Genomic DNA, 23306 nt, shown 5'->3' with positions numbered 1-23306 from the left:
CCTCTGATAAGAGCAATTGTGGCCCAGGGAGTGGAGTGGCAGGTGTGGCAGACAGGGCAGTGGGAGAGGCAAGAGATCTTGGATCTGATTCTGACCCTAACCAGTTGTGTGACCTTTGGCAATTACCACACATTCCCCAGGCTTTCCTTATCTATAAAAGGAGGAAGTTGCACTAAATGACTGTACGAACTTCTAGCCCAGATTGTCCGTTCCACATTTCTTGACTTCCCTGAACATGACCATGGCATCTCTGTGCGCTTGAAATGTTACGTTCCATTGTGTAGAGCCCACACTGGACTCATTCCGCACTATGCTTTGGTCAAATCTTTCTCAGTCACACAAATGGCTGAATCACAAAGAGATATATATTTTTTTCATGACTCCAATGGCAAATTTGATTTGTCACTCTGAATATAAATAGAAATAAGTTCCTTTTCTAGGACAGAAGTATATAACAGTTGCTGATAAATTGGAAGGAAATGGCAATTGTACTCCATCTGTTCAGTGATGATGACTCAAGTTTGTTTTCTAGAAAGTTCGATATACATAGATGACCGTCTGAGTCCTTATTACTCTCAAGAAAAGGAAGTTTAGGCTTCTGAGCCTGAAAGGCTGGACAATTGTTGGAGTATTTTGAAAAAAGATAAAAGAACATCTCAGAAAAAATATGATCTTAATTTCCTCCTTTCTGTACTCTTCCATCCAGGGGGTCTTCCATCCAGTGCTATCCCCAGTAGACCACTATATTCTCTGCAGGGTTGCTCAAAGCACTATGACTCCCTTGGGAGAGAAGGGGCAGCCTAAGAGAGCCTGGACTCAGCAGGAGGACTTGGAGGCAGAGGGGAGCAGGTGATTCTATAGAGCACACTTCCATGAAACCTTCCTGGAGCCCTCTTGACAACCTGCTTCACAGATCCATCCCGTGTAAGGCATTGTATTGGAAGCCACATGAAAGAGGTGAAAAAGAACTCCATTGGCCCTTAACAGACTTGGAAATTGTGGGCAAGACCTGTGCAGATGCTGACAGGAGAAGCAGAATAAAAGAAGCGCTCTAATAAGACAGAAGCAGATAGATGGGAAGGGAGTTACTGCAGCTCAGTTGGTAAAGAATCTGCCTGCAATTCAGGTGACCCAGGTTTGATTCCTGGGTTGGGAAGATCTGCTGGAGAAGGGATAGGCTGCCTACTCCAGTATTCTTGGGCTTTCCTTGTGGCTCAGCTGGTAAAGAATCCGCCTGCAATCCAGGACACCTGGGTTTGATCCCTGGGTTGGGAAGATCCCCTGGAGAAGGGAAAGACTAACCACTCCAGTATTCAGGCCTGGAGAATTCCAGGCCAGAAGTCCATGGCCATGGACTATATAGTCCATGGAGTCACAAAGAGTCGGACATGACTGAACGACTTTCATTTTCAGGACCTCTGAGGGCTGCATTTTAGCTGTGTCTCAAATAATTAGATCTAGATAGTGAAGAATGGACAGTAGAGGCTGAGGAAAGAATGGAAGTAAAAGCATAAAGGCATTTCATATCTGTCGCCCCTACTATGTGAGTGCTCAATTGTGTCTGACTCTTTGTGACCCTATGGACTGTAGCTGCCAGGTTCCTCTGTCCATGGGATTCTTTTGGCAAGAATACTGGAGTGGGTTGCCATTTCCTCCTCCAGGGGATCTTCCTAACCCAGGGGTCGAACCTGCTAGTTTCATCCTGCATTTGTCTCTTGCGTTGGCAGACAAGTTCTTAACCACTAGTGCCACTTGGGAAGTCCACTGTAGCCTGGGCAAATTCCTTAACTTTTACAGCTTTAGTTGCTTTATCTGTAAAACTGGGCTAGTAATTTTTTTAGGCCACAGCCTTGTCTAACTCAATGAAACTAAGCCATGCAGTGTGGGGCCACCCAAGACGGGCGGGTCATGGTGGAGAGGTCTGACAGAATGTGGTCCACTGGAGAAGGGAATGGCAAACCACTTCAGTATACTTGCCTTGAGAACCCCATGAACAGTATCAAAAGGCAAAGTGATAGGATACCGAATGAGGAATTCCCCAGGTTGTTAGGTGCCCCGTATGTTACTGGAGATCAGTGGAGAAATAACTCCAGAAAGAATGAAGTCAAAGCAAAAACAATACCCAGTTGTGGATGTGACTGGTGATAGAAGCAAGGTCCGATGCTGTAAAGAGCAATATTGCAAAGGAACCTGGAGTGTTAGGTCCATTAATCAAGGCAAATTGGAAGTGGTCAAGCAGGAGATGGCAAGAGTGAAGGTTGACATTCTAGGAATCAGCGAACTAAAATGGACCTGAAAGGGTGAATTTAACTCAGATGACCATTATATTTACTACTGTGGGCAGGAGTCCCTTAGAAGAAATGGAGTAGCCATCATGGTCAACAAAAGAGTCTGAAATGCAGTACTTGGATGCAATCTCAAAAATGACAGAATGATGTCTGTTCGTTTCCAAGGCAAACCATTCAATATTACAGTAATCCAAGACTATGCCCCAACCAGTAACGCTGAAGAAGCCGAAGTTGAACAGTTCTATGAAGACCTATAAGACCTTTTAGAACTAACACCCAAAAAAGATGTTCTTTTCATTATAGGGGACTGGAATGCAAAAGTAGGAAGTCAAGAAACACCTGGAGTAACAGGCAAATTCGGCCTTGGAGCATGGAATGAAGCAGGGCAAATGCTAATAGAGTTTTGCCAAGAGAATGCACTGGTCATAGCAAACACCCTCTTCCAACAACACAAGAGAAGACTCTACACATGGACATCACCAGATGGTCAACACCGAAATCAGATTGATTATATTCTTTGCAGCCAAAGATGGAGAAACTCTATACAGTTAGCAAAAATAAGACCAGGAGCTGACTGTGGCTCAGATCATGAACTCCTTATTGCCAAATTCAGACTTAAATGGAAGAAAGTAGGGAAAACCACTAGACCATTTAGGTATGACCTAAATCAAATCCCTTATGATTATACAGTGGAAGTGAGAAATAGATTTAAGGGACTAGATCTGATAGATAGAATGCCTGATGAACTATGGACGGAGGTTCGTGACATTGTACAGGAGACAGGGACCAAGACCATCCCCATGGAAAAGAAATGCAAAAAAGCAAAATGGCTGTCTGAGGAGGCCTTACAAATAGCTGTGAAAAGAAGAGAAGCAAAAAGCAAAGGAGAAAAGGAAAGATATAAGCATCTGAATGCAGAGTTCCAAAGAATAGCAAGGAGAGATAAGAAAGCCTTCCTCAGCGATCAATGCAAAGAAATAGAGGAAAACAGTAGAATAGAAAAGATAAGAGATCTCTTCAAGCAAATTAGAGATACCAAGGGAACATTTCAGGAAAAGATGGGCTCAATAAAGGACAGAAATGGTATGGACCTAACAGAAGCAGAAGATATTAAGAAGAGGTGGCAAGAATACACAGAAGAACTGAACAAAAAGATCTTCACGACCAAGATAATCACGATGGTGTGATCACTGACCTAGAGCCAGACATCTTGGAATGTGAAGTCAAGTGGGCCTTAGAAAGCATCACTAGGAACAAAGCTAGTGGAGCTGATGGAATTTCAGTTGAGCTATTTCAAATCCTGAAAGATGATGCTGTGAAAGTGTGCACTCAATATTGGAAATTTGGAAAACTCAGCAGTGGCCACAGGACTGGAAAAGGTCAGTCTTCATTCCAATCCCGAAGAAAGGCAATGTCAAAGAATGCTCAAACTACCGCACAATTGCACTCATCTCACACGTTAGTAAAGTCATGCTCAAAATTCTCCAAGCCAGGCTTCAGCAATACGTGAACCATGAACTTCCAGATGTTCAAGCTGGTTTTAGAAAAGGCAGAGGCATCAGAGATCCAATTGCCAACATCCGCTGGATCATGGAAAAAGCAAGAGAGTTCCAGAAAAACATCTATTTCTGCTTCATTGACTATGCCAAAGCCTTTGACTGTGTGGATCACAACAAACTGGAAAATTCTGAAAGATATGGGAATCCCAGACCACCTGACCTGCCTCTTGAGAAACCTGTGTGCAGGTCAGGAAGCAACAGTTAGAACTGGACATGGAACAACAGGCTGGTTCCAAATAGGAAAAGGAGTACGTCAAGGTTGTATATTGTCACCCTGCTTATTTAACTTATATGCAGAGTACATCATGAGGAACGCTGGGCTGGAAGAAGCACAAGCTGGAATCAAGATTGCCGGGAGAAATATCAATAACCTCAGATATGCAGATGACACCACCCTTATGGCAGAAAGTGAAGAGGAACACAAAAGCCTCTTGATGTAAGTGAAAGAGGAGAGTGAAAAGGTTGGCTTGAAGCTCAACATTCAGAAAACTAAGATCATGGCATCTGGTCTCATCACTTCATGGGAAATAGATGGGGAAACAGTGGAAACAGAGACAGACTTTATTTTTGGGGGCTCCAAAATCACTGCAGATGCTGATTGCAGCCATGAAATTAAAAGACGCTCACTCCTTGGAAGGAAAGTTATGACCAACCTAGATAGCATATTAAAAAGCAGAGACATTACTTTGCTAACCAAGGTCTGTGTAGTCAAGGCTATGGTTCTTCCAGTGGTCATGTATGGATGTGAGAGTTGGACTGTGAAGAAAGCTGATCGCCGAAGAATTGATGCTTTTGAACTGTGGTGTTGGAGAAGACTCTTGAGAGTCCCTTGGACTTCAAGGAGATCCAACCAGTCCATTCTAAAGGAGACCAATCCTGGGTGTTCATTGGAAGGACTAATGCTAAAGCTGAAACTCCAATACTTTGGCCAGCTCGTGCGAAGAGTTGACTCACTGGATAAGACTCTGATGCTGGGAGGGATTGGGGGCGGGAGGAGAAGGGGACGACAGAGAATGAGATGGCTGGATGGCATCACCGACTTGATGAACATGAGTTTGAGTGAACTCCGGGAGTTGGTGATGGACAGGGAGGCCTGGCGTGCTGTGATTCATGGGGTTGCAAAGAATCGGACACGACTGAGCGACTGAACTGAACTGAACTGAAAGCGAATCAACTCTGCTTACACAAATATCCCCTCCACTTTGGACTTCCTTCCTATTTGGAGTTCCTTGTGCTCTTCAGTAAGTTCCTCCCACCCCCAGAGCATCAGTTTACTACTAGCTTCCTTTTCCTTCTCCCCAAATGTCCCACATTCTCCCATCTTTCCCATCTTTGCTCAAGCTATTCCTGCTTTGGGATTTATTCTGCCTCTTCTATCCATGGAATTAGGACCTTTCTTTCCTAGCCCTGTTCCCTCCTGGACACAGAATGGAAAGCATAGATTTGCTGCACGGAATGTCAAACGTGGCTGGTAAAGATCAGGTTACAGTCAAAGGAATTCTAAGTTGAATGCAAGCTTGTCTAGAGTGGGTATAGTAGGCTGGAGTAATTATTAAATATTATCAGTTCATTCATTCATAGAAGATGGGGATCTTTGATCTGGGAACCTGTTTGAAGCCAGAGAGTGATTAAGAGAAACATGGTTCTGGGAATTCCCGAGCGATCCAGTGGTTAGGACTCTGAACTTTCCCTGCCAACAGTGTATGTTCAATTCCTGGTCAGGTAACTGAGATGCTACAAGCTGCATGGCACAGCCAAACCCCTCCCCTCCCCCTGTCCCACCCCCAAAAAACAACCTCAAGGATCATTTCTGCTAGCTGGAATCCATATCGTGCACACGTGATCACAACTATGGTGGTTATTAAGAAAGCTGTCGTGTGGGATGCTATAGAGATATATGTGGGGTGGGGGAGGGGAAAACTGAATCTATTCTTAAAGGGAAGCAATGTAATGAATAGAAAGAGGAGGATTTATCCCGATGAATGTGCAGGTAGATGTAGGGAAAGCGATTCACATCTTGGGCAATGAGAACAGCATGCATGCTGGCCCCAAATCTAGAAGGACAATGGTGTATTAGAGAAACTGAAAAAAAAGGGCCAAAGCCAAAAGAGGAGGGGACTTTAGTGGCCTGACATGAGGGTGAAGGGGTTGGCAGGGCCAGGTCACGACTGGCAGCCTTGTAAACACATTAAGGACATCGGATTTATACTGAAGGCAGTATTGAGATGTTTTGAGCAGGTAAAATCAAGTTTGTATTTTTAAAAGATCTGTATTGTGTTTAAACTGGAGAAAGCAAATGAAGGGAGAAAGCTACTGAATCCTCCCAGGAAGAGATGAGGATGGCTCTGACGTGGGTCCTGGCAGTGGAGGTGGAGAGAAAAGGTGTATTTGGGTTATTAGAAGGTAGAACCTACAAGACTTGGTGATTAGACGGGGGATGTGAGGAAGATAGATGGCTCCAAGAAAACTACCCCCTCGGATGGCTGATGTATTTTATTAACAGTTATCCCTATTGTGGAAGGAGCAGTGAGGAATAACTACAGCACTGTGTTCTAAGATAAATGGTAAGGGACTTGCAGAAGAGGCTGTGGAGTGGGAGGAGCCTGTGACTGAAGCCAGTGGGAGTAGGGGGCATGTGTTTACAGCTCAGAAAGAGCTGATGGGCTGGAGATGGTGATGTGGAATCCTCAGCAGTGCAAGTCTTGAGAAAGGGTGAGAGGCTCTGAGAGGTGCAGCTGCTGGTCGGAGGGCAGGTGCCCGGGAAACGGTGGAAAGAGTAAATGGGAAGCCAAGGAAGTAGGGAAAGCATAGAGTGCGTGAGTCCCTGGGAGTCAAAGGAGCTGCCAGCTCTGGTCCGTCCACAGGGCACAGTGCAGCTGAAGCCATCGGTTCACCTGTGGTGTTACTCATTGCTCCTTCTAGCTTGTTCTGACCTGTTCCAGCCCTTTCATTTCAGTCACCACATGCCCTATTCTGCCCCCAGCCTTTTCATGGCTTAGAGGAAAGCAATCTGATAAAATCTTCCATGCAAAATTTCCAGGACCAAATACAGTGCACCTTGCAGATACTGATGTCTCTTAAAAGAAGAACTTGGAGAAAGCAAGGTCTTAGGCTGGGCCTGAGAACTGTGCTTTGTGAGGGCTACTGACCCACTGCTGTGCAGTGCTGTGCTCAGTCATGTGTGACTCTTTGTGACCCGGTAGACTATAGCCTGCCAGGCTCCTCTATCCATGGAATTTTTCAGGCAAGAATACCAGGGTGGGTTACCATTTTCTCCTCAAGGGAATCTACCCCACCAGGGATGGAATTTGCATCTCCTGCATTGGCAGGTGGATTCTTTACCACCATGCCAACTAGGAAGCCTTACTAACCCGCTGAGAAAAGTAAATACATGAGCATTAAGGTACAATGTAATTTAAAATTTTAGAAATTAACATTGGGCACCGTGATGCTTTATTCAATACTTGGATAAACAATCCTTAAATCCAGATGAGACTGAAGGTAAAAGAGGAGAGAAATAACGAAATGTTGAAGAGATCAACTGACAACTTGTGTCAGAGGAAGGAGAAAAGATTGAAGAGGTGGGTGGGGTTCCCAAATTGTGGTTGGCATTGGCAAGTATAATATCTGAACTTTCATTTATGACCAGGGAGGAACCCCTGGAGTGTTTGGAGCAGAGCAATGCTGTATTGGGGAAAATTCTGCCAGTGATTAGCACAGGAAGTGAGTGAGGCTGGAAGCTCAGTCTGCTCCTCCAGGTGAAAAGTGACCAAAGGATGGGCAGAGGGAAGTCGTGATGGGACCAGATGGAGAAAATGGATCAAAGTGGCCCAAGTGGGGAAGGAGGAATGGACCTGATAGGTCCTGGGTGTTTGCGAGAGAAGGAGGACTCTACGGTGACATCAATCTGGACAATAGAATTGGAGAAGTCTGGAGGAGGAAATGGTTTGAGGAGGAAATGGTTTGGGGAGGAAAACGATGATTGACGCTCTAGACAGTTTGAGTCACATGGGGTGGGCTTCACCCATAGAAAGCATTTCCCATATTTCCCCATTTTACTTAGTTCTGCTTTGTCTGTGATCCCGGGAATTCCTATAAAACGGAACCAGTGGCCTTTCCTTGCAGAGTTTGGAAAGAAGGAATTCCTAGAAACACAGTGAAAAAATAGGAAGTGACGTGTTCTCTGTCTCACAGGGTGAGGGAGGAGACAGGATCTCTGAGTCTCAGTCTAAAATTGCCTGAAATGTGGCCTGAAAGGTGGTGGACTCCACGTCACAGCCAAACTTCCAGTGTTTAAAAGCAGTGGGGGAGTGCTTATGTTAATGAATGAACGCTGTTCAGGAAGGAATCATCCATTGAAAAAATGAAAAGGTTGCCTTCTCCATGCCAAAAGGTGCTAGTCTCTCAGACTATATCAGACTATGTGACCCCATGGACCATAGCCCACAAGGCTCCTCTGTCCATGGGATTCTCCAGGCAAGAATGCTGGAGTGGATTGCCATTCTTTTCTCCAGGGGATCTTCCTGACCCAGGGATTGAATCCGGGTCTCCTGCATTGGCAGGCACATTCTTTACTGTCTGAGCCACCAGGAAAACCTCCAAATTCAAATTCAATTCCAAATAAATGAAAGGCATAGACATAAAAAAAAGAAATCATAAAATTATGAGAAGAAAGTAAAGGCAGATATTTACATAATTCTGGGTATTGGTTGTGGCATGTAGGGTCTTTAGATGGGGCTAGTGAACTCTTAACTGTGGTATGTGGAGTCTAGTTCCCTCACCAGTGATCGAACCCAGGCTCCCTACATTGGGAGCACAGAGTCTTAGCCACTGGACCACCAGGAAGACCCTATTATTACTTTTTAAAACTTCTTTATAAAATAATAATGTAAACTCATTGATTCCATTGAAGCAAATATGTATTTTCCCTTTTGGTCTGCATTTCAGTTCCTGAGCAGTATTTATGATCCCATGTTATAAAAACAAATAAGACTGGCTGGATATATACCAGTATATCACAAACAGAAATATTTTGAATTTTGGATTACAGATATTTAAAATTTTCTTCTTTGTGCTTTTCTTTATTTAAAATATTTCAACCACAAACATATATTACTTTTGTTATACTAAGAAAAACATTTAAAAATATTTAAAAACATTTAAAAAAAGTCTTCCCCAATTGCTTATGAAAATTTTACAAAGAATTCTTCCTCTGGCCTTCAGCTCTTGGGGTTTTTCTCTTCTGAAGTGGGTGGGTATGCCTCTTTTCATTGGATATGTTGGTAGTTTTTTTGGGAGCAGATCATTGTATAAAAGTCCCTCCAACTACTCCTCTCCAGTTGGCCTGGGCCCATGTTTAGCCTTACTTGATATTCTGGGAAATCTTCCTTCTCAGCCCCCATCACTATAATTGAGCCAGGCCCTAGAACTCATTACTTCATTTCCATCCACTTGCATTGTCTTAATGCAACCTCTTAATGTCTAATTTGGCATTTCCTGTCTCAGTTCTTGAGTTTCATTAAACAGAGACCTTAGTAAACTCCTAGTATGTGAGCGAACATACCTTCTACTTAGAATCTTGGAATTGTTTTCCTAGTCCAACTCTTCCTCATGGTAGAAGTAAGTACCTTCACCTGCATTTCTTGCAAAGACTAGGCTGATTTTAGAGAAGGGGGTACTTGTAGCTTTGTGAAGCATGCTTCCGTGGTGGCTCAGTGGTAAAGAATCTGCCTGCAATTCAGGAGATGCAGGTTCAATCCCTGGGTTGGGACGATCCCCTGGAGGAGGAAATGGCAACCCACTCCAATATTCTTGTCTGGGAAATCCTATGGACAGAGGAGCCTGGAGGGCTACAGTCCATGGGGTTGCAAAAGAATCAGACAGGACTTAGCAACTAAAACAACAAACAACGACAAACTGTGAAGCAGCCCACTCTGCAACTGGACAGCTCTGCTAGTAGAATGTGCTTTTGGTGAATGAACTGAAGCCTGTAAGGCACCTCTGTGAGTCCCAGCTGTTGATCCAAGGTATATCCGAAAAGATGCACGCAAGTTATGACACCACAGCAGAGCTCTTGAGGATCAAGGTGATGACGTTGATCATATGAACCTATTCCCCCCACCCCCCGCCCCCTGCGACGAGTTTTCTCTGAGTTCTCTTTGCTTAGCTTGTCTCTCAGACCCCTCACTGAGCTGGTTTCTCTCCTCAGGGAAGACTCAGCTTGTCTGTGGCCCTCCTGAAATATGGTGGACTCCTGAGTTCTGTAGGTGTGAAGGACAGTATGGGCTGGACTTTCTGCTGCTCATGCTCTGCTCTGTCCAATGGAGCTGAGGTGAACCACATTCTTCTTCTTTTATTTTAATTACAATTTAAAATTTTTTGACTTTTTATATTTACTGAAGTATCATTAATCTATAATTTTGTGTTAGTTTCAAGAGTACAGCAAAGTTGTTCAGTTATGCATCCATCATTTTTCAGATTCTTTTCCCTTATAGGTTATTAAAAGTATTGCATATACAGCCAGTAAAAACAATGAAATAAAGCCATTTGCAGCAGCATGGATGGACCTAGAGATTGTTGTACTGAGGGAAGTCAGTCAGACAGAGAAGGACAAATATCGTATGACATCCCTTACATATGGAATCTAAAAGAAACGATACAAATGAACTGACTTACAGAACAGAAAGAGACTTGCAGACATAGAGAATGAATTCATGGTTGCTGAGGGGAGGGGGTGGGGTGGGGAAAGGGATAGTTAGGGATTTGGGGATGGACATGTACACACTGCTATATTTAAAGTGGATAACCACCAACAAGGACCTACTGTATAGTACAGGGAACTCTGCTCAATGTTATCCGGCAGCCTGGATGGGAGAAGAGTCTGGGGGAGAATGGATTCATGTGTATGTATGGTTGAGTCTCTTCACTGTTCACCTGAAGTTATCACAATATTGTTAATGGGCTATGCTGCTGCTAAGTCACTTCAGTCGTGTCCAACTCTGTGCGACCCCACAGACGGCAGCCCACCAGGCTCCCCCGTCCCTGGGATTCTCCAGGCAAGAACACTGGAGTGGGTTGCCATTTCCTTCTCCAGTGCATGAAAGGGAAAAGTGAAAGTGAAGTCGCTCAGTCGTGTCTGACCCTCAGCGATCCCAAGGACTGCAGCCTACCAGGCTCCTCCATCCATGGGATTTTCCAGGCAAGAGTACTGGAGTGGGGTGCCATTGCCTTCTCCCAAGACAAAAAAAATATTGAGTATAGTTCCCTGTGCTTTACAGTAGGTCCTTATTTTATATATGTTATGCTGTGCTTAGTTGCTCAGTTGTGTCTGACTCTTTGCCACCCCATGGATTGCAGCATGCCAGGCTCCTCTACATGGGAATTCTCCAAGCAAGAATATTGGAAAGGGTTGCCCTGCCCTCTTCCAAGGGATCTTCCCAACCCAGGGATCGAACCCAGGTCTCCCATATTGCAGGCAGGTTCTTTACTGTCTGAGCCACCAGGGAAGCCCAAGAATACTGGAATGGGTAGCCTACCCCTTCTCCAGGGAATCTTCATGACCCAGGAATTGAACCAGTGTCTTCTGCATTGCAGGTGGATTCTTTACCAGCTGAACTACCAGAAAAGCCCCTATTTTATGTATGGTAGTGTGTATATGTTAATCCCAAACTTCTGATTTATTTCTCTTTCCACCATTCCCTTTGGGTAACCATCAGTTTATTTTCTATGTCTGGGGTTCTATTTCTGTGTTGCATATAAATTCATTTGTAACACATTCTTCTTTTTTTAAATCCTCAGCAACTTTGTCTCTAGGCCTGGCTGAACTATTTGTGTTAAGGACTGGGTTGAGAATGATTGAGGAGATTATTGTGAAACTACAACTCTATTCAGCTTTGGGGGACAGATTTCACATAGGCAAGGGTCCTGAGTGATTAATGCATCTGTGGAGAGCTAGTTCCTTCACTTCTCGCTGCAGGAAGGAGAACCTGGGCTTTGGAGTCTGACAGACTGGTGTTTTCTAGCATCTGAAATGGGGTACCTCTCCTTATAAGGTAGTTGTGGAAATCAAACAAAAGGTGAGTTTCCTGGTAAAATAATAAATACTCAAAAATATTCAGATTCTCTGCTTTTGCATCTGATGCAGTCCTTAAAATATCTGGAAATTTGCATCTCTCATAGAAATGAAATTTCTGTAATATGATAGAGGAAAACTTTATTCACTGATAAAATTTTGACCAACCATAAACTTATGCAAATCAATTATCCTAAAGTTTCCCATTTTACAGATAAGAAAACTGAGCCCCTGGGAAGTTGAGTGAGTTGCCCATGGCTACTTAACTAATATTTTACTAGCTGTTCTGTCTTCTGTGCATCTTTGTCTCTGTGTCTGTGCCTTTGGTAGGCACAGTTTAACCCATAGGACTACCAGTTAGCAACTGATTCCATTTACTGGAAGAAAATTGATCAATCAAGTAACAAGTATTTCCTCTAGGCCTGGCATTGTTCTTGGTGCCAAAGAAGATACTGGTGTAACTCTAGTCTCTTTAGACCTCACATCACACCTACAAGAATGCCTGCAATGAAAAAAACTGACCATACCAAGTGTTGATGAATATGTAGAGGAATAGGACTTTCATACTGTACTGGTGAGAACGAAAAATGATACAGCCACTTTGGGAAACAAGGTGACCGTTTATTCATTTAAACATTTATTTACCATATGACTCAGACCTCCCACTTAGGTTTTTATTTATCTAAGGGAAATGAAAACATATGTTTATACAAAAGCACATACAAGAGTATTTATAGCAACTTTGTCATTATTTGAAAATGGCAGGGACTTCCCTGGTGGTCCAGTGGCTAAGACTCCACACTCCCAGTGCTGGGGGCCCGGTTCAGTACGTGATTGGGGAATTAGATCCCACATCCTGCAACTAAGATTTGACATGCTGCAACTAAAAATCCCTCGTGCCACAAATAAAACGTGAAGCAAGCAAATAAGTAAATAAAGATAAATATTTTAAAAATGGCAACAACCCAGTGTCATCAATAAATGAATGGATAAACAAACTACGGTACATCCACACACAGTGGAAAACTGTTCAGCCACCAAAAGGGATAAACTGATGACATACACATCAATCTGGATGAATCTCAGAATAGTTAGGCTGAAAGAAGCCAAACGTGGAAGAGTACATGCTGTACGATTTAATTTATAGAGGGTTCTAGAAAATGCAAACTGACTTATGGGGCAGTAAGCATCAGTACAGAGAAGGCAATGGCAAGCCACTCCAGTACTCTTGCCTGGAAAATCCCATGGATGGAGGAGCCTGGTGGGCTGCAGTCCGTGGGGTCGCTGAGGGTCGGACACAACTGAGTGACTTCACTTTCACTTTTCACTTTCACACATTGGAGAAGGAAATGGCAACCCACTCCAATGTTCTTGCCTGGAGAATCCCAGGGACGGGGGAGCCTGGTGGGCTTCTGTCTATGGGGTCGCACAGAGTTGGACACGACTGAAGTGACTTAGCAGCAGTAGCAGCAGCAGCAGCAAGCATTAGTAGTTGTCTGGTGTTGGGGGCTGGTTGGGGGTGGGGGGTACATAGAGGCATGAAGAAACTTTGGGGGTTAATGGAAATGTTCATTATCTTGATTGTGGGGATAGTTTCACTGGCGTATGACTTTGTCAAAATGATCAGACTGCACTCTTTCAGTGTGTGCATTTTTTTAAACTGGTCAGTTGCATCTCAATAAAGCTGTTAAAAGACTAAACATAAAAAGACAAAACAAAGGTACTCTGGGTCTCATAATTGTTTGGGTGTAAAGAAACTGCAAAAACAAATAAGGACCTACTGTATAGCACAGGGAACTCTATTCAATACTCTGTAGTGGCCTATATGGGAAAAGAATCTTAAAAATGGGGACTTCCCTGGCAGTCCAGTTGTTAAGAATCTGTGCTTCCCATGCAGGGGGCAGGGGTTTGATCACAGGTCAGGAAACTAAGGTTCTGCATGCCGCACGGTGTGGCCAAAAACCAAAATAAAAATGGAAAAGAATCTAAAAAATGAGTGCATGCATGCATGCGTGCTCAGTCGTGTCCAACTCTTTGTGACCCCATGGACTGCAGCCTGCCAGGCTCCTCTGTCCATGGAATTTTCCAGGCAAGAATACTGGAGTGGATTGCCATGTATATGTATAACTGACTCACTATTCAATAAATTTGAAACTAACACAACATTGTAAGTCTACATGCTAATAAAAATAATAATAAAAAAAAGAAGTAGAAACTGCAAAAGCATAATTCCAGTTTCCCTGACTGCTGTTTCCTTCTGGCCAAGAACTCAGAGTCTGCTCCTGTGTCTCACCCGTCTTATCTTAGAGTCAGAGATAGTTTTGACACTATCTCATATGTAAATCGGCCTGGGAATTATAGTCTCCATGTGGCACTGACCCTGCTCTTGTTGGGAGTGGTTTGTGATGCTTCTTGAAGGCATGGTGCTGGCCCTGTTGCCGGGTATCAGCAGAGAAAGCTGATGCACAGGCCAGAGGCACGGTCCCTCCAGGAGGGGCTGCCCTCTGAGGACCTGCCTGTGGACAGGCATCAAGGCTATTCTGCATCAGGACACAAGAGAGCAGATCACGTCCCTACCGCCTGCCTCTGTGTCTTGTGTACATTTTTACTCCCACGTCTCACGGAGTCTCTGATGAAATAACTCTCCCAAGCCCCTGCTTGTGGTTTCCGTGCCTGAACAGAAGCACCTACTAAAGAACAATGCCACAATGTTTCCTCACCGCAGATTCCTGGGCAGATTCTCCTGCCCCCGCATTCAAATCAGCTTATGCCAATGAGTGACTTCCTGCTGCTTGCCCCACCCGCTCATCTGACCTGCCTGGACCTGCTGTCTCCAAGTACTGGCTTGACCTAGGTTTCCACCCGGCCCTCCCATCACTCAGGGCAGGCTCGGTCTGGTTGGCAAACTCCAGACATGGAAAACTTTCCCTACTCCCCACTGCCTCTTCCTAGGCTCCAAATCAGGGAGGAAGGTAGGATAGAGGAGGAAGGGCAAGGAGGAAAACGTGAAGGAACCGACATGCCTCCTTGTCCCAAAGCCATGGGCCAGGCTGAGTAGGATCCATGAGAAACTTTGAATTAGATGTGAGATTGGTATTTTTGCTTCCTCTCCTCCCCTGCCAGTTTTCACCACGAAAATCCTTAAACATCCAGACAAGTTTGAAAAGTAGCACAAGTTCTTCCTGTAGCACAGGTGGTCCAGTGGTTAAGAATCTGCTTGCCAATGCAGGGGACACAGGTTCCATCCCTAGTTCGGGAAGAGTCCATGTGCTGTGGCACAGCTAGGACCGTGTGCCACAGCTACTGAGCCCGGACACCCTAGACCCCATGCTCTGCAACAAGAGAAGCCACCACAATGAGAAGCCCGGGCACTGCAAGGAAGCAACTAAACCCACTCGCTGCAGCTAGAGAAAGCCCACATGCAGCAACAAAGACCCAGTGGAACCAAAAATAAAAATAAATAAATTTAAGAAATTACTGTTTGTAATACTTCTCCTACCTTCAGATATACTTGGTGTTCCCTAGTTCAAAGACACTTTATTTTACAGCCTTTACAGAATCAATTTGTTGTCTTGTATTAGCATGGGAGGGGCTTCCCTGGTGGCTCAGAGGTTAAAGGGTCTGCCTCCAATGCGGGAGACCCGGGTTCGATCCCTGGGTCGGGAAGATCCCCTGGAGAAGGAAATGGTAACCCACTCCAGTATTCTTGCCTGGAGAATCCCTTGGACGGAGAAGCCTGGTAGGCTACAGTCCACGGGGGTCGCAAACAGTCGGACATGACTGAGCGACTGAACGGAACGGAGCAGATTAGCATGGGAAAAGTGATCTGTAGATCTACTTATTAATTTTTTCTCCTGTTAATGTCATTTTAATTATTGTTTGTTGTTGTTGTTTAGTCACTAAGTCAAGTCTGATTCCTTGCTTCCCCAAGGACTGTAGCCCACCAGATTCCTCTGTCCATGGGATTTCCCAGGCACGAATACTAGAGTGGGTTGCCATTTCCTTCTCCACTTTAATTATTATCCAGATGTTAAATGACTATCATGTTGCTCTTCAAAAACACTGAACTAGGCAGCAACAAATGAAAGTTCCCTCACAGCCCTATCAGTACTTCTAAAAAAACCAACTTTACTGAGGTAAAATCAACATATGATAAATTGCACATGTTTAAATTGTGCAATTCATATGTTTTGATGTACCCATGCAAAACCATCACCACAATCAAGACAGTGAAGGCATTCCTCACTTCGTAAGTTCCTGCAAGCCTCTTGGTAATTCCTTCTCCCCTCTTTCATTTCCAGCAAACACTGATCTGTTTTCTGTCACTGTGACTTAGTTTACATTTTCCAGAGTTTTATGAAAACAGAATTGCACAAGATGTACTTTTCTTTGGTCTCTTTATCAGCTTTTAAGCAATCTTCCATATTTTACCCTCTACTCCCTCTTTCAGAGATACTAGATGTTGGCTGGTTCTCAGTTTTCCCACTGCTCACTTAAGATCAGCTTCCACTTGTCCAACTACTGCTTTCCAGCTTTTGATTTTTTTTCCCCCTTGAGAAACTCCTGTGTGAGGCTGGGAACTCTTGCATCTCTGTTGTGAATGTGAATTCAGCACAGAGCATGCTAGGGAGCTGTCTGGTCTTCACCCTCTCCCATTGTTGCGTCTCCTTTTCTGTTCTCTTCATCCTTGAGGGTTTGTGCCTTTAAAGACCCCTTTAATGTTATTTTAGTGGGTTTGGGAACAGAAATAGCAGTAGTGAAAGAGTTCATATCTGCCATCTTTATCTGGGATCTGAGACTGTTCAAATATGAAGATTATTCAAGAGAAAGTTCTGCACTGGCTGGAGGCATCAGAGGGCTCTGACAGCATGTTTTAAGCAGTTGCTGCAGGAAAACAGATGGAAAGATACACTGCATTCTTGGTTTAGAAGAACCAATATTGTTAAGATGACCCTATCACCCAAGGCACTCTACAGATACACTGCAATTCCTATCAAATTACCAATGGCATTTTTCATAGAACTGGAACAAATCATTTTAAAATTTGTATGGAAACACAAAAGATCCCGAATAACCAAAACAATCTTGAGAAAGAAGAACAGGGTTGGAGGAATCACTTTGCCTGACAATACCACAAAGTTACAGTAATCAAAACAGTATGGTACTGGTACAAAAACAGACATATAGATCAATGGAACAGGAATAAAACCCAGAAAAAAATCCATGCACTTATGTCAGCTAATCTATGACAAGGCTTCCCAAGTGGCTTAGTGTTAAAGAATCTGTCTGCCTATGCAAGAGACACAGAAGATGCAGGTTTGATCTCTGAGTTGGGAAGATCACCTGGAGGAAGAAATGGCAACCCACTCCAGTATTATTGCCTGGAGAATCCCATTGACTAAGGAGCCTCGTGGGCTACAGTCCATGGGGTTACAGAGTCGGACGTGACTGAACACAACAACACAACACAACATACACACAACAATTTATGACAAAGGAGGCAAGAATATATAATGGAGAAGATAGTCTCTTCAATAAGTGGTGCTGAAAAAACCGGACAATTACATGTAAAGGAATGAAATTTGAACATTGTCTAACACCGTACACAAAAACAAGCTGAAAACAAAATCATTTCATGTTGCCATTCGCGCTGTTCAGATTTCCCAATGTATTGGTTATGTTTGTTGTTCAGTAAAAGCTCATTTCTCCTCCTTCCTTCTCTCTCTCCCTTCATCCCTCCTTTTCTTCTGTTACTTCACCAGCTGATTTGGGGAAACTTCCTAGGAGGAGAGCGTGCCTGCCGTGAGTAAGGGTAAATGAAGATAAATGAGATGCTGCAGCTTAGTTTAGGATGGTGTGAAGGTCAAGAGAGGCACCTCAAGAGTCAGTTAAGGGTGAGTCTTCCTGCCAGGAAAAGAAGAGGGAGAAAGGGAGGGGAGTGAAGATAAGCCTCTGAGTAAGGGGATTCTGAGCTTCCCTGGTGGCTCAGATGGTAAAGAACCTGCCTACAATGCAGGTTCAATCCCTGGGTGGGAAAGTCCCCTGGAGAAGGGCATGACACTCCACTCCAGTATTCTTGCCTGGAGAATTCCATGGACAGAGGAACCTGGTGGGCTACATACAATCCATGGGGTTGCAAGAGTCAGACATGACTGAGTGACTTAACATTTCATTTCTAAGGGGTCCCAGGGCCTGAGGCCAGGAAGAGACTTAGTTTTTACTTTTTGGGCTATGCCACATGACATGTTGGATCTTAGTTCCCTGAGCAGGGATTGAACCTATGCCTCCTGCAGTGGAAGCATGGAGTCTTCACCACTGAATCATCAGGGAAGTCCCAGGAAGACATTTAAAAGCCCAGAGTTTCCGAGGTGGCAGGAACTCAGCTGATGAGGAGCAGCCTGAAGGCCTGGACTTTTTGGTGACCAGGTAGAAAGTTCCTTCCTCATACAGAAAGACCAAGTGGCTGATGAGTGGGTGGGTGTGGAGGGACAGGTTTGGGAAATAGGTTCAGGTAGAGACTACAGAGTTCTTATAGATGAGTTTTTGTTATCCTAATCTTAGAAAATGGAATCTAAGTCTTCCTGAGAGTGGAGGGTGGCTAGGAGGAGGAAGGGTCTTTGGGGTTTAGGTCCTGAGAAACTGGGGAGCCCCTGCCCAGGTGTCTCTCAGGGGCTCTGCTGGGGTCACACCAAAGTTAAGAGGCTCTTAGACCTGCTAGATAGTATCGGCTGAGAGAATCTTATTATAGCATTTACTTCCTTTTCTTTCGATGAAAGTTTAAAGGTCACCGTTTGCTCTTGCAAAGGAAGTTCCACAAATATTCCATGTGCAGCCTCAGAAATAAATAGCACGACATCAAGTTCATTACAAACTCCCTGTTCTGGGGGAATTCCCAAGGAAGTGGAGACAGAGTTCTGGGAGAGACAAGATGAATTCAGAGTGATTACTCAGTAGCTGCAGCAGGGACCAGAATTTCCCTGCACGTTTCTCAGGTTCTCATTTGCCAACTCAGCCTAGAAGTATTTCTGTTGATGAAAAATAAAAAAAATAGCTGTGGGCGAAATAATTTATTTTTCAGGCATGGGCTCCACCTCTGCTTGGCTTGAAGGCCTGATTCCCCTTTGTCTGGAATGGCAGAGGAAGAAGGCCCTAGTGTCATTATTGAGGAAAGGGAAATGGGTGGGTATCCAGGCCTGAGTTCCATCCACTTGTAACAGTAAGCAGAGCTGAGTGTCAGCTGTGTAGACATTCTACAGGTTGTATTTGAATCTCCATGAGACACTTCCGAGGCATTGGCGAGGACTGTGAATGGTTCTGGGACATCCCTCCCCTCTTTGGGGACAGATAACACAAAGCTCACTTTCTATGGATGGAGGGTGGGTGGTTAAATGTAAGTAATGCAACTGTACTGCAGGCCAGAGAGTTACATGCCAGAGTGTCATATGTCATTCATCATTTGTGAATAGCTGCAGTATCAGGTTCAAGGTTAAGGCCCTCCTACCAGCTCTGGCAAAACAAAATTTCCCTATTAGGCTGAGATACTTCTGAATAGAGAAGCATTTGGAGGGTTGAGGGACTAATGTGTTATTTCCAGATGCTTTGCTTTAAAAATGTAGATTTCTTGGACTTCCCTCATGGCTCAGTGGATAAGAATCTGTCTGCCAATTCAGGGGACACAGGTTCTATCCCTGGTCCAGGAAGATTCCACATGCCTCAGAGTAAGTAAGCCCATGCGCCACAACAACTGAGCCTGCACTCTAGAGCCCACAAGCCACGACTATTGAAGTCCGTGTGCTGCAGCTACTGAAGCCAGAGGGGCCTGAGCCTGTGCTCTGCAACAAGAGAACCCACTGCAACGAGAAGCCCCCGCACTGCAATGAAGAGTAACCCTTCAAGATGCTTGAAGAAGTGTTAGTCAGTTGGCAAGAGATCAGGTGAATATGGCAGATGAGGCAAAACTTCACAGCCCATTGTGTTCAACATTTGTTGTGCCACATGCAGTTGGGCATCGTCGTGGAGAAGAATTGGGGTCATATAGTTGATCAATGCTGGCTGCAGGCATTATAGTTTTCAGGGCATCTTATCATTCACTGAGCATACTTCTTTAGTGTAATGGTTTTGCCGGGATTCAGAAAGTTGTAGTGGATCAGATAGACAACAGACCACCAAACAGTGACCATGACCTTTCTTTTTTTGGTTCAAGTTTGGCTTTGGGAAAGTGCTTTGGAGCTTCTTCTCGGTCCAACCACTGAGCTGGTCATCACCAGTTGTGCAAAATCCACTTTTAATTGCACATCACAATCCAACTGAGAAATGGTTCTTTGTTGTGTAGAGTAAGAGAAGACAATGCTTTAAAATGACGATTTTTTCGATTTTTGGTCAGCTCATGAGGCACCCACTTACTGAGCTTTTTCACCTTTCCAATTTGCTGCAGATGCCCAATGACCACAGAATGGTCGACATTTTTCTTTGGCAACTTCTCATGTGGTTATAAGAAGATCAGCTTCAGTGATTGCTCTCAATTGGTCATTGTCAACTTCTGATGGCTGGTCACCATGGTCCTCATCTTCAAGGCTCTCATTCCGTTTGAAAAACTTCTTGAACCACCACTGCACTGTATGTTAGCAGTTCCTGGACCAAATGTGTTGTGTATGTTGCCAGATATCTTTGCTGCTTTATGATCCATTTTGAACTTGAATAAAAAAGAATCCCTCAAATTTGCTTTTTGTCTGACATCATTTCTATAGTCTAAAACAAATATAAAATAAACAGCAAGTAATAAGTTGTTAGCAAAAAATAAAAGCAAGAAATGAGCATTAAAATGATGTATAACATAACCACATTTATTTAAGAATGTGTTCCAATAGTAAAGAGCAAATTTCAACAATGCAAAACCGCAATTACTTTTGCACCAAACTAATAGTAGGGTAAAGGGGAGATGGCTGAACAGAGGGAGAAATGCTTCCACATTTGTCCACCCCCATGCCCAACTGATAATAGTCACTTTGTACTTTATTGAAACAACAAAGACAGTAGGACAGGAACTCTCTTATTGTCCACCTGAAACACTGAGTTCACCTGTCTCTGCTTCTCACTGGAAGGACTGATGCTAAAGCTGAAACTCCAATGCTTTGGCCACCTCATGCGAAGAGTGGACTCACTGGAAAAGACCCTGATGCTGGGAAGGATTGGGGGCAGGAGGAGAAGGGGATGACAGAGAATGAGATGGCTGGATGGCATCACCGACTCGATGGACATGAGTTTGAGTGAACTCTGGGAGTTGGTGATGGACAGGGAGGCCTGGCGTGCTGTGATTCATGGGGTCGCAAAGAGTCAGACACGACTGAGTGATTGAACTGAACTGAACTGAAGTGTCCTTAGGGACAATGGTCATCTTGAACTCTGGCTTCTACATCTCCCCTCATGCCCCAGCCCATGGTCTGTTCAGGACCCTTTTCTCAGCTACATCATCCGTTCCTCCCTCTTTCCCAGGTCTCTGCCTAAGTTCTGACCTTGTGAATAAGTCCTCTTGGACCCCACGTCCCTCTTCGGCCACCGCCTCCCTTCTTTGTGTTCCTTCCTGGAGGGTTGTAATTCTGCCCTTCCTTCATTCTACTCCAGCGTGATTTCTGTGGCCACCACTCCCCTGATGCCAAAGCCAATCCTTGACCACCCTCTTGTAGCTGGCTCTCTGTCCTCATCTGCCCCAACCTATCAGCAGCACTGGACACAGGTGGCCACTCCCTTGTTTTTGAAGTGCTCCCTTGCTTTGGTTTGTGTGACACTTAATTTTCCTGGTTTCCCTCTTACTTTTCCTCTGCCCCTGGTTGCACTTTTCAATCACCTTTGCTGGCTCTTCCTCTCCTACCGCTTAATATTGGCATGTCCCAGGCTCAGCCTTGTGTCTGTCTTCTTCTCGGAAGGTCTAATTTAGTCCCATGCTTCATTTACCCTCTGTCCACTCCTAAGTTTATATCTCCAGCCTGTGTTTATTTTCTCTGAGCTTCAGACTTGTACATCTAACCAACTCTTTGCCATCATCACTAGAGTATCTAATTGATATCTCAAACTAAACATGCCCGAATGAGAATCTTTGACTCATCACCTACTTTAAGCCTGTTCTTCTCTTGGTCTTCCTCAGTAAATAGCACCAAGATTTACCTAGTTAATCTTAAGAAGTTCTCTTTTCAAAAAACTTTTTATTGGAGTATAGTTTATTTACAAGCTTGAATTAGTTTCTGCTGTTCAGCTAAGTGAATCAGTTATACATACATGTGTATTCACTCTTTTTTAAGATTCTATTTACATTTACAGGTCATTACAGAATAGAGTAGAGTTTCCCTGTGCTATAATTAGTTATCTATTTTATGTATAGTAGTGAATATATGTCAATCTCAATCTCCTGAAACTATTTTTTTTAAAGAAGCTATTTGATTCATTAATTTTCCTCATTCCCATATCCAATCCACTAGGATGACTATTACTTCTACCTCTGAATTGTATCCAAAATCTTTTTTCTTCCTTTGTTTTCCTCTAGAGAAATTTGGATGCAACATATTCTGAGCCACCATATTCCTTGGATGGTGCAGTAACTTCCTAATTGGTCTCTCAGCTTCCACTTCTGCTCCTGGTCAGTCCATTTTTCACACAATGGTTACAATAATGCTGAAAAAATGTAAATCTGGTAATGTTACATTTTACTTAACATCTTACAATGGTTTCCCAATAATCTTATAATAGCTCCAAATTCCTCAAAATGACTTATAAAACCTGATGATGGTGGTCCTTATCAGTTTCATTTCATGCCACTCTCAATGGTGTGCTGAAGCCACTCAGGTCTGCTTCTGAGATGACTCGGTGTGTGGCTTTCCAACTTTGCATTTATTGATACCATGTTGGTAGCTTGAAGTTGGCCATGATGGAAATATTGACACCTTGGAAACTGGTAAATTACAAAACCCAAGAATTTTTGTTTTGTCTCAGAGGGTCTCCTCTTTCTCATGATGCACCAGCCACACTGGCCTTCTAGCTTTTACTTGAACTCATCCATCAGGTTGCTGCCTTAGGGGGTCTTCATGCTTATATAAACTTATAGTTCTCTCTGTCTGGATTGTTCTTCCTTCTTATGGTTGGCTTGTTCTTACTTAGTTCAGAGTCATTTCCTGGGAGAGGTCTTCCTTGATGAGCTTCCTTGATGAACATCCTTAACTCTACTGCATCACTCCGTTTTATGGCTGAAACAGCATTTACCTCTAACTGAAGTAATTAATTTTAAAATTTATTTATTTATTTTATTTTTGGCTGCATTGGGTCTTCATTGCTTTGTGCGGGCTTTCTCTAGTTGCAGCAAGCGGGGGTTACTCTTCTTTGTGGTGCATGGGCTTCTCA

At 43.9% G+C, this 23306-nt stretch overlaps 1 protein-coding gene across 1 annotated transcript in view; it reads left to right on the top strand.

Annotated features, from left to right (window-relative positions):
- Positions 1-11917, top strand: part of NT5DC4 (5'-nucleotidase domain containing 4) — an 82363-nt gene extending 70446 nt beyond the window's left edge. Inside the window, 2 exon segments of the mRNA XM_088841787.1 lie at positions 10056-10178; positions 11823-11917. Coding sequence (XP_088697913.1) covers positions 10056-10178; positions 11823-11897 — 198 coding nt within the window. The 3' untranslated portion in view covers positions 11898-11917.
- The last annotated feature ends 11389 nt before the right edge of the window (positions 11918-23306 follow it).

Source organism: Moschus berezovskii, chromosome 11 (genome assembly GCF_049115385.1).
Source record: "Moschus berezovskii isolate FMDL1 chromosome 11, NW_MosBer_1.0, whole genome shotgun sequence".
In the NCBI taxonomy this organism is placed as follows: domain Eukaryota; kingdom Metazoa; phylum Chordata; class Mammalia; order Artiodactyla; family Moschidae; genus Moschus; species Moschus berezovskii.
This window is presented reverse-complemented; position numbering and strand designations above follow the sequence as displayed.